We start from the raw sequence: 11,473 nt of genomic DNA on the forward strand, positions 1-11,473 counted from the left end.
TAATCCAGGAGCAACATCACAAAATGATATTTCTTCCTGCCAAAATAATAAGCACATTGTATGGTCACAGGAAACGGGGTGAATTACAGGAACTGGAGCTGGGCACATTGTGCCTTGGGTTGTGTGAGAGTGCTGGCAGGCAAAGCCAGCACCTGCAGCACCTCCTAGCCTGAGGGCAGCTGAAATGCTGTCCTCCTCGACCTCTGCGTGCTCTTCTCTTGAAAGACACTACTGAGAGTTCAGAGGACTTGAACTAAAAGCTTTGAATTTCCCATATGAGTATGCGGAGGACACACTGATGGTCTTTGGTGTGCAGATTAGACAATGCGGTTAAATGGTCTCTTCTGGTGTTGGTGTGTAGGAAAGTTAGTCAAGAAGGTCATGGCAGCCTAGAGAGCAACAGTTCAAAGTGAAAAGAGATTAAGGAGAACTTGTAATTTTCTGAAAGCAGGTAGGAAACCCAAGAGGCCTGGACTTGAATGGTTGCAAATGTTAAGCGTGTGACATTTCTGTACAGGCTGGGGCTGCAGTATGTCACAGGGACCGGCTTTGTGGGAGTCTGAGGGGGCTCAGAGAGAGCAAGGCAGGGGGATGGAGTGACAGCATGAGCAGTCGAGGCTGAGGTGCTCAGGGATGTTGCTGTGGTGACAGGGAACGTTATCTTTTACAGACCTACCAAACTTGTCGCTGGTGTCAGCACTGACTTGCTCGTCCCAGAAGTCAGGGGAGATAAATGCAAAGTGGCCTCAGAGCAAGCAAGAAAGGAGCGAGTGCTGCTCCCCGCAGGGCTGTCCTCGTGTTGGGAACCTCAGGTCTTGTATTTCCCATGGCATTCCCCAAACAAGCCTTTCCTCCTGAGATGCAGGGTTAATGATGGGAGAGCCACCCTCATGCTTCAGAAACGCAGAGGCTGGAGCAAGAATTCCCCTGCCAGCTCCACCCTACAACTTGGAGTACGTAGAGGACTATAGTTACCAATTTTTTGGTAACCAATTTTTTACTTTACTTCAGTACCAATCCCATCTTAAATGATGTGAGTGCTTCTTCAAGCCGCACAGATCTGGATCTGCAAAGTGATTGCTGGATGAGATACAGAGAGCTGGTTTCCGTGGTCCTGCCTGCACATAAAGGCGAGAGCAGCCGCTCCTCCTTACCCGGGTACATCAGGCAACAAAGCTACTCCCACCAAGGATGGGCTGTCCTCTGCATTGCACCCTCCTGTCTTCAAAACACACTTAGATCCAGTGTAAGTATAATTAAAGATAATAATAATAATTAACCACAGTCAAGGGGGGGAACGCCTTTCTGTTTTGTACTTAAGAATAACAAACGTTGCTAGTAATCAATGCACTTCACCACGTGAACTCTGATCGATGGGAAGGAGGAAGCGATCCCATTCTGTTCTGTAGGTGTGACAACTACGAAACTCAGCTTACACTTGCAAAAACATGTTTATTTTTTAAGCATCAGTTTTGGGAAAGAACAACGTAGGACAAGCTACACAGTTGCCATAACAGTGACTTCAACTTTTTTCACCTGATAAATGGAGATGAATAGCATGAGAGTGAAATCACAGTAAACAGCTTCCAGTCACATGCTAGCTGATCAAAGCCTACAAGCATCTTCAAAAAAACAGTTGCAAGGAAAATCTCCTTCATTGATGACATCGTACAATGCCTAGCTTATGAGACAGTTGTTACCTTGACAAAAACTTCATTATGCATGCTTGACTGTGTACCTGAGGCAACCTCTGCTCACATTTTTCAACGGACCACTTGCAGCATGTAAATGTGTATGTATATCATTGCCATAATCACTGCCAGTTAAATCGGTGAAAACATTTCCATTGACATCAACAGCAGATGGACTGTTTGCCTACTCTGCGGCTTTCTCACTAGAAAACTAGAGAAGCCTGCAGTAATACTCTCTTCATGAAAGGTACTTTATTCAGATTGGCATGTTTTGGTATTCTCACTTATCTGTATGCAAGATTAAGTTCATCATACTGTAGACCATAATTATCTTTTCACAAATGGGAAGAGAACTGTGATAGCTTATTGTATTTAATTAATAAGTTTTCACTGCCTTTTCAAGGAAGTCCAGCATTATGGTTATCTAAACCAGTCTGTTTGTTTTTTTCCACTTCACTGTGAAACAGACGATTAAAAACCAGTAATATTCCAAAATTTTTGATTAAGTCAAAATGTAATTAGGTGAAATTGAGTAGTTAGATTTCAAATATACCCAGCAAGTGTTTCTGGTATTTTTTCTATTTTGTACTGACATCTAAGATGCTGCCACTGGTGCTTACCGAGAATTTTACATACTTGCTTTGGACAGTCACCAGTTTCAAAGGAAATAAATCAGTTGCCTGTGTATCCCTAGATATCATGAGGAAACCCTTGAAGTTACACAAAGTGGGTGAATTTGACCTAAGAGCTACCACTTATTAAAATAAGGGGTAAATTACATTGTTTCTTGTCATTGCTTTTAACATCTTTATAGCTGATGAAATTATAAAAATGTAAACATTAAGATCAGCAGAGGAGCTGATGGTAAAAATCACAGCGAACAATTTGCTGAAGAAATTAGCCTTTGCTCTCTTACTGAAACCACTTCGGCAAGGGCACCTTTCTCTTTTAAAAGATGCGTCAGCGGAACCCATCGAGAAGAGATTTCACAGCGTGGTTCCATCACAGGCACCTCTGGGCTGAAGAAGCCACACCCCAAAGAGGGTGAGGACCTAGATGGTACCACTGGGGGCAACAAATCTAACAGGAACCGATGCTGAGTCTGGCTGCACACAACCCATGGTCGTGGCAGTGCTGCCCCTTGGGGTCTGAAGGTGAAGGCTGGGTGATGAAGCCCCCCGTGCTGATGGGGACAGCTCGGAGGGGAAGACAGTCACTTGGAGCAAGGAAAAGTCCCACTCTACAGAGTGTTTGAGGAGCCATCAGGAGAACTTGTAGAGGGTGGCCCCCCACCGCAGTACCAGCTGTAGGTGTAAGGTACAGGATGTGCCCATAATTAAGGAGCAAACTTAGAGCTGGGTGAGGAGGAGAATTGATGGACAAGAGTGGGAAAGAGCAAAGCAGAGGTAAGTATGGTGACCAGTGGAATTCACTAAAAGCCAGGAGCAGGCAGCAGCAATCTGGGGCTGCCGGGCCGAAGCAAACAGCCACCCTTCATTTGTCTGCGTCCCTGAGTGGGGAGACCAAAACTGCCATTTTTTTCTACCGGTCACCTTCACATTCTTGCATAGACTGTGTATTTTTAGCAGAGAAGATATTTCAACAGATGTCGGTGTATGGATGAATGATTGTCTTTGGTTTGACCTTAGAGTCAGTGGAGTTGGAGAAATGGGAAAAAAAAAAGAAAAAAAGTTCCTTGTATTTTTCCACCATTTCCCAGCAAAATCTTTGTCACTCCCTTCTGTAGGCTTTCTGGTCCTGCTAGGTCAGGCATGGGCATCACAGTGATAGGTGTAGTCACACCCATTGGGTCACTCATCGCCTTCCAACACATTGGTCTTAAAGTTTTATCTTGTATGTATCAAAAGACTTCCACTGCCACAAAACTCCCCTAAATACACATGCAGGATTTTGGCAATGGAGTTGGTAATCGAGTATCACAGAACAGTCCTGGATTTCAGATGAAATATCTTAATTGCTTTAAGCTGTCTTTCCTTTCATTCCTTAATTGATGAGGCACTCTCTTTGCTCATGAGCCGACTCCTGATGACCATGCTGCTATGTCTTGATATCTGGTCCTGAAACTCTGAAGTCATAAAAAAATACAGGATTGGATCCAAACAGCAGTCCAGACTTGCAAGAGCTAAGCAAAAGGGTTGGGTGTGGAGTGTGATGCTACGCAGGAGGCAATCTGTAATAACATTTTCTTTCACCATCATGTAGAAAAAGAAGTTGATGTGATACGGTGCAAAACACACAAAGAACACAATGGCACACATGGAAACCATCCTTAAAGCTTTCCGCCTCTCGGTGTTGTTTTGCAGTGGTATCTGGAAGTCCCGAAGAGAGTCCTTTGTTTTCCAAGTACAGAACAAAATAATGATGAGGGGGCCAATGAACCCAAAGAGCTCCGCTGTGACTGTCATCGCCACAGTGGCCACATTGCTTTGAATCTGTCGAACTTCAAGGTCCGCAAAGCAGGTTTCGGAGTTGTTTACATAGCTCCGCATGATGGGGAACGGGGAGCACGCCGCCCCGACGAAGAGCCAGACGGCTGCGCTGATGGCTACATCATACCGCCTCTTCCAGTCCTTGGCTCTGAACGGCTGGTACAGGAAAAAGTACCGCTGGATGCTGATGCAGGTGAGGAAACAAATGCTGGCGTACATGTTGAGGTACTTCAGGTAGAAGCACAGTAAGCAAAGGAATTTCCCAAAAGGCCACATGCGGTTGATATAATAGTATATTCGCAGCGGCAGTGAGAGGACATGGGCCAAGTCGGCCACGGCCAGGTTGATCATGAAGATGACGGCTTTGCTCTTCTTGCTGATGAAGCGGCACAGGACCCACAGGGCAGCGCTGTTGGCCAGGAGGCCGGGGATGAAGATCATGGTGTACGTGGCTGCGTACAGGGTGGATTTGTACGTTACATTGGAATCAGAGCAGGTCCAGTTGCTCTGCGTCATGTTGGGGCTGCTGGAAACATTTGGCACAGGAAATGGAGTGTAGGTCATTCCTGTAGAGAACAAAAATGAGAACTGTAACAGCAAAGGCACTGCAAAAGTTGTCACTATTCACGTTTCCATTTCTTATTTGACTATTCAGTATGAAGCAGAGGCTCAGAAATGTCCTCTGTGAACATCCCGCTATTTTCTTCAAAGCCACCCCCTCAAAGGTCTCCTCTTATTCATGCAGAGGAGGTGGGGCTGTCCCCATGGTGTCAGTCCCCTTGCCGTGCTCTCTAAATTCCATGGGGAAAAGGATAGCAGGCTTGAAAAGTTTGACAGGTATGAATACAACTGCTGCTCCTGAAGTGTGCTGCCGCAGGCAGAGACCTAATCTGATCACCAGCTTCCATTTCTCACCAGCCTCAGACCAACACTTTTTCTTATCAAATAATTTTTTTCTTAGCTACTTCTAATTTCTGTCTCTTCTTTAGTTCAGATGAGCAGAGATGTGCCACAATCTAGGCCATCTTTCTTTTGCCAGCTTTTTTAACTGGGACTTCTCTTCAGGAGGGCAACACAGGCCGGAGTTTGGTTTTATAGGGTATTTCCCTATAGGGTTACAGTTTTTAGTATAGTGATTTCCTTCTATGTCTAATATGATGGTTAAAATTGAATATCAGCTTCCTATTTCATGTGGTACTGCAGACACTGATTCACTGCTTCTGACTCATTTCCTCACAGCACCACTTGCAAGGGGCATTTGCCAGAAAAAGTGTCTCTGTAGGTAGATATTAGTAACTCACCCCTGTTACTAATGGCTCTTTTCTTCATGTTATGAAGAGAGAGAGAGAGAGAGAGAGAGAGAAGAAGTTAGAGCCCTCAAATGACAAAGAACACAAAAAGCTTTTTGTTCTCAGCTTGTTAACCATAGCAGTACCTGAACTTGGCTGCTTATACAGACACTGTTCGAGGCTGCTGTGGAAGTGTTTTAGTTCAGACCCCCAAAACTCCCAGACGTGGCAAGGTCCCAGCAGGGGACAAAGGCCACCCTCGCTGCAGGTGGCTCTGGCTCACACACTGATGGTGAGCAGGGCCACCACTTAATGTTGGCATCTGCCGGCTTTCCAAACAGGCACTGCTGACAACTTTCTTGCTTTTCTTTTTGCCTCCTTCACCAAGACAGCACGAGTGCACCAAGGCGTCCCAGGCACACCTCCCAGGTTGGTTTGTCCCTCTCAGGCAATCTCTCCAGTCTGTAATTCACTCCCAGTAACCCTCATCCCAAGGTGGCTCTGGGACGAGATGCCCTGCTCTGCAGTGGGATGTCCCCAGCTGCTCCCAGCCCAAGACACCACAGCCTCGCCCCTATCACAAGGCCAGGACGTGTTCATGAGGAGGGAAGAGGGCTCAAAGGACTCTGAAAAGGAGGGGGAAGGATGCATCAGGCCTGTCGCTTCATCTCCACCGGTCTGAGAAGCAAAGCTGGGGGCCTCCCACTCTCCTTTCTGGTGCTTCTCAGAGGACTGAGGCAGGGAGTGGATGGGGCATGGAGATGAGCACTGTGGTGTTCTCTCAGAGCATTGCTTCTCAGAGCAGTAAATTTGGGTTACATCCCATTTCTTGAGAGTGCTGTGAATTTCTAGAGCTCTGAAGGTTCGTGATCTCTTTCTTCTGGTCCACCTGCAGCTCTAGCTGGACACGCTGCCTGCTGCCCCTGTCTCTGGTGGGAGCACTGCTCGCTACACCCAACTTCTCTCCCTTCAGGTGATCTCCCACCTGCCAAAAGGGAATTAAGCAGTCACTTTCAAAGTTCGTAGCTGCCTGGATTCCTCTGGAAGACAAGGTTAGGCTGACTGGCCTGTGCTCCTCCAAAGCACAAGCACCAGTTGACCATTGAGACCACAGAGGGCTAGGTGCATTTGCAAAAGTTTCCATTTTAAGGACATGCACATATTCAAATGCTGGCCAGCAGACACGTGTTCTTCAGTGAGCCTGAGTTCAAATGAGTCATAACAGTTTGCCTATAGAGGTTCCCAAATACATTCAGCCTTTTTTTATGTTTCATGTGACAAGTCAGGACAAGACTGCAACATCAGCTCTCAGAATAATCAGGCTCAGGCTGCTGACTCAAACTGGGCTCTGAATGGAGATCTTTAGGGTAAACGTACGTCCAGGAAGTACCTGCTGTAACATGAGGCTGATGCTGTGTGCACACATTTGACCTCATCACTCAGCCTTCGTTCTGATGGCAGATAACTGCACCCAGGCCTGCAGATGGGCACAAGCCTGAGCAACAAAGACTAGAGCGTGCCTGAGCCCACGGGGGAGTCCATGGCATGGAGACATTCCCCCTCAGGCTTCATCTTCATCTGCTAATTGTCCACAAGGTGTCAGAGTTAATCAAGAGTTTACTCCCGTGTCCTCCTCTTTAAGGCAGCTTTCTAACCCCTACAGGGAGAGAAGGGGCTGGGGCTGGAGGCAGAGCTGGTGGTGTGGCCACGTTCTCATGACTTTGTGCTGCTATCTTCTGGGGTGATGTCAAACTGAAAAACTCGTGTGTTGCTGATATTAGTGAAAAAACACTCCCAGGAATAGGCCTCATATTCCTGGTGTTTACATGGAGGAGGGTTCTGAGAAGCTGGAGACCGGCAGGCTGCTTTGAACCCCCGGAGCCAAAAGGTTACAGAAGCCACCCCGTGGAAAGGCGGGAGATGTCCCAGCCCCACCACCCCGAGCAAATATAACACAGTGGCTGGTGGGCAGGGGATGGATGGGCCAGAAGCAAGGCCCGTGGGGCCAGTAAAAGCCTCTCTTCCACCTTCAGCGACCTCTGGGTCAGGCCATTTATGAAGAGGTCTGAACAGGATGACCTGGCTGAGTGCAAAAGCATTAATGCAATTAATATACACATGGGTGATGTCTGCTGCTCATCAGCACATGGTGCTTTCTGAGAATGGTGACTTCATTACAAAGTCATAAAAATATAATGATATTAATCCTTCCCTTTAACTAAATTGCATCCAGGCACATGCACAGGGGACCACGAAATGGCTGTATGGCTGCACTTCCTCCCACTTGTTCAGATGGGAGATAAGTCCTGCCCTGTCCCCCTTCCCGCCTGAGCACAAAAGCAGGCACACAGAGATGCCACTGAATGTCTGAAACTAGACTTTCTACCTGCAAAGCTGTTAAGAAGGCAAAGGTATTTGCTGCATGTTGTATGTACAGCACAGGTATAAGGCTGAAATCCTCAATCACATTTTATCATTAAATTCTTTATCATTATCATTCTTGTTTACATGCTGCAGGGAGACAGCTCCTAATGTCATATTGTATTCAGAATATGCAATTTCAAAAAAAAAGGTAGTAAATAAATGCAGTATTGCCTTACTACAGTTTTGTACACTTAAATCAGAGTCTGTACTTCTGAGGCTGTTGCAATAAGGAAAGAATTAAGCACGCACATAATTACTTGTAGCTGGATGTTTGGAAACCAAACGAGGCATTTCCAGGAAAAAAAAAAAATGTTCATCTTGATAGAACTGAGAAGCACAGGAATGTCATTGCAGAGTCCTGTGTCTTTCTGGTGCCTCCATCAGCAGGCAGGTTGATTTGTTTAAGACATAAACGCCTCTGAACTCTGCCCTCATTGTATGGCTTTGAATATCTAAGGCTTTTGCACTCATGCTTCAATCTGAAACTTCTGAAGTCAGAAGTGGAAAGTTCTACAGTTATGGGTACTTTTTCTGTTTTTCTCCTTCCACAGAAAAAAAAAAAAAAAAAAAAAAGAGCAGATCTGGGTTGTGTGATCTGCTGTGATGTTTTCGTTTCGATGTTTCATTTCGTTTCAATTCTCACTTCTCCAGCCCTGGCAGCTGAAGAAGCCGGGCATGTCCCGGCGGCAGGAGACTGGCAGCTGGGTCAGGGACGGGGACAAGGGCTGTCCCACACATGGACCAGCAGCACGGATGCTGTTCCCTGGGCTGCTGATGCTTGCACCAGTCCCAGCGCTCCCATTGACACATAACCTGACAGCAGAAAACCTGTCCTTGAGCAACGTTCTTCTTATTTCACACAGCCCACTGCTCCAGCTGAACTCCTCTCCTGCACAGCCCTGTGGCAGGCTGGTTTTGGCACTGACTCACCTTCAGTGCTATTCCCTTCTGATTTGCTTTAAGAAATCTCAGATTTTTTTTAGACCCAAGATGGATCGTGTCTATAACCGCCGAACTGCCTCTGAGCTGTTTTGCTGTGCTCCCTTCAGAGCTGAGCTGCAAGTGCGGGTGCATGCTATCCCACCGGTAAACCACCTTTTACAAAATACGGTTTAAAAGCGTCAGTCAATGAAGTAAGCTCCAGTGACTGCAGCCTGAACTACGATTCGAATCTGCCTCAGGACTCTTGAGAACAAAACCACATCCAAGCCACCTTCTTACATTGTCATACTGACTCTAACAGTAATGTCCCGCTATTGCAATTCTGTCAAAGAGCAGAGCGGATGGCACAAGACAGCATGTAAATTATTTATTTATTTATTTTTGGTGGCAATATAAATTGCTGTTAGAAAAAAAAAAAAAAAGAAAAAAAAAACACAACAGATTTGCAACAGTGAAGTTGTTTACTTGTCTGTTAAGTATGATTTCCTTAAAGTAAATCTTACTTTCAGGTAACAATTAAGTCTTACTGTCAAGTATGATTTTGTAGTAAAAGATATCCTCTGAGAAATCATGAAAAAGAAGGAATCTGTGCCTACAGTGACACTGGAGAACAGTCAGAGAACCGGTAATTGCCCACGCTATAAAGTTTTGCTTCATCTAGTGACAGCAACTTCATGCAGCCACTGTTTTCACTCCTCCATGTGTTCACACAGAGGATTGGCGTGCAAGGAGATCTGCTGTTTCGAGATACAAAGCTCCACAGATCTCCTCCTGGCTCCTAAGCCCTAAGGAAAAGCCCAAGAAGGGCAACGCATTCACAGGAGACCGTAAAGGCTCATTAACGCTTGTTCTAGATCAGAAAAAGAGAGCTTAAAATCAGCCTTACCTTGTCGGGCAGAACCCCAGCAGAGTGCAGCCCTGCAGCCAGGAGGAAGTGTGCTGGCTTGACAGCTCCGCACCAGCCTTGTTTACACCAGCGTGGAAGCCTGCATGACATCGCTGGGTGCTGCAGGGTGCCGCTGTGATTGCGCCCGCTGGCGCGCGTCTCTGCTTGGGTGGGATTTGCTTGCTCAAACTCCCAGCCCCGCTGAGCCGAGCCCCGGGCAGGCGCACGCAACGTCGTCCCCAAACCAGCTCCGTGTGCCTTCGTCCCTGGGGTTTTGTCTGCTGCTGCTCCACCAGGATGGCTCGGCACCCTCGAGATTCTGCAGGAAAGGGTCCTGAGGGGAGCCGTGCAGGGCTCCCTTCCTCTTCTGCCAGCCACCCTGCTCTGCACCCTTCCTCCCTCCAAGCACGACTCCAGGCTAACCACGGAAACCCTCAAAGGTTTCTGCTCTCAGCTTTGCCCTCGCCTCCCGACCGAGGGGCTGCGCACACGCATCGCTGGGTGTGAGCCTCGGCTGGTGGTTGCTCTCTCGCACCACCTGCTAACTCCTGTTGCCAATGGAGTCCAACTTCCCAATGGCTTTTTATAGCGCTCTTTTGAGCCTCGCTTGACATTTCTCCTGCACTTAATACGCAGGCTGCTCAGATTACAGATGCTGGGGCTGCTGCCAGCAATGTCAAATGGTGGCACTTCTTAAAATGTTTCAAGCAACGGGGTTAAGTCTGGCCTCACCTTTATTCCAGGGGTTAAACACTTTAGTGAGGCTCAGACCTCACCCCTTAGAGGGGGTCCAGATTTTCAAAAATCCACCGGCCCCCTGCTTGGTCCTCTCCACATCCCAGGAGCAGGGGAAAATGGGGCCAGCCCACAGCAAGCTCTTTGGTTTGCTGGCCATGCCTTGGAGTCCAGCGTGGGCAATAAATTCTCTAACAGGACTTTTCAATTTCGTTACCACTACTGTGGCCCTCTGGCCATCAATGGATCAAAACCTAATGGCTCTAATTCAAACAAGAATGACCCACAATGAACATCCCTTAAAATGCACTGCTGTGCTTTATAGGCGGCCCTGCTTCCATGAATTGTCAAAGGAACTTGCTAGAAGTTGGGAGATTGTCAGGTGTTTATTTTAAAACTATTTAAATGGGCTTCATGAAAAGCAATAGTGAGCTTTTGGCCAATATTGCAGTGTTTATCATTACATCCTGTTTAGCTGATTTTTAAGTTGGTCGTCAGCAGTGGGAACGTATTTACTGGAATTTATCCAGCCACAGAGCTGTCTTTTACATTCAGTCACCTCACAGTAGCCCAGGAAGCTAAGCGGAGCGTGACTTGGAACAGCAATTCAGAAACAGGTCAGTGATTGACCCGAGTAACATTTATGAAAACAAGTATTATCTCTTCTGCAGATGTTCTCTGGTCTGCATGAGCTTCTGCATATAACTCTTTCACCCCTCATGCCACTAATGGGCTTGATCAATTTGAGCAAAAGCCATATTCTTTGGACAAAGGGAGATGAAGTTAACCAGAGGTGCACTTGTACATGTTGGTACACATTGACGAGTTGCGAAAGTAAGCCCTAATGATACAAAACCTGGTCACAATGCACTGCATATTTGTGAACAGCTCTGCTTACAAAATAGTTGCAGCCATTGTTGTTGCCCTGTGCCTACGCACACAGATTGTTCTAAGTTTAGTGCGGACGGTTATACAAAAAGCCTGGTAACAAGACAGATTTAAAGGCGCAAATCACAGCACCTGCAGAATAGTTCTGCCGAATTTCTTCATGCTTGA

The 11,473-nt window shown here is 46.8% G+C and overlaps 1 protein-coding gene across 1 annotated transcript; it reads right to left on the reverse strand.

Annotated features, from left to right (window-relative positions):
- Nucleotides 1-3,688: 3,688 nt before the first annotated feature.
- P2RY10 (P2Y receptor family member 10) lies at nt 3,689-4,705 on the reverse strand. The gene has a single exon (XM_035541642.1). The coding sequence runs from the start codon at nt 4,703-4,705 to the stop codon at nt 3,689-3,691; it is 1,017 nt and encodes a 338-aa protein (XP_035397535.1).
- Between the last annotated feature and the right edge of the window lie 6,768 nt (nt 4,706-11,473).

Source organism: Cygnus atratus, chromosome 13 (assembly GCF_013377495.2).
Source record: "Cygnus atratus isolate AKBS03 ecotype Queensland, Australia chromosome 13, CAtr_DNAZoo_HiC_assembly, whole genome shotgun sequence".
Classification (NCBI taxonomy): Eukaryota; Metazoa; Chordata; class Aves; order Anseriformes; family Anatidae; genus Cygnus; species Cygnus atratus.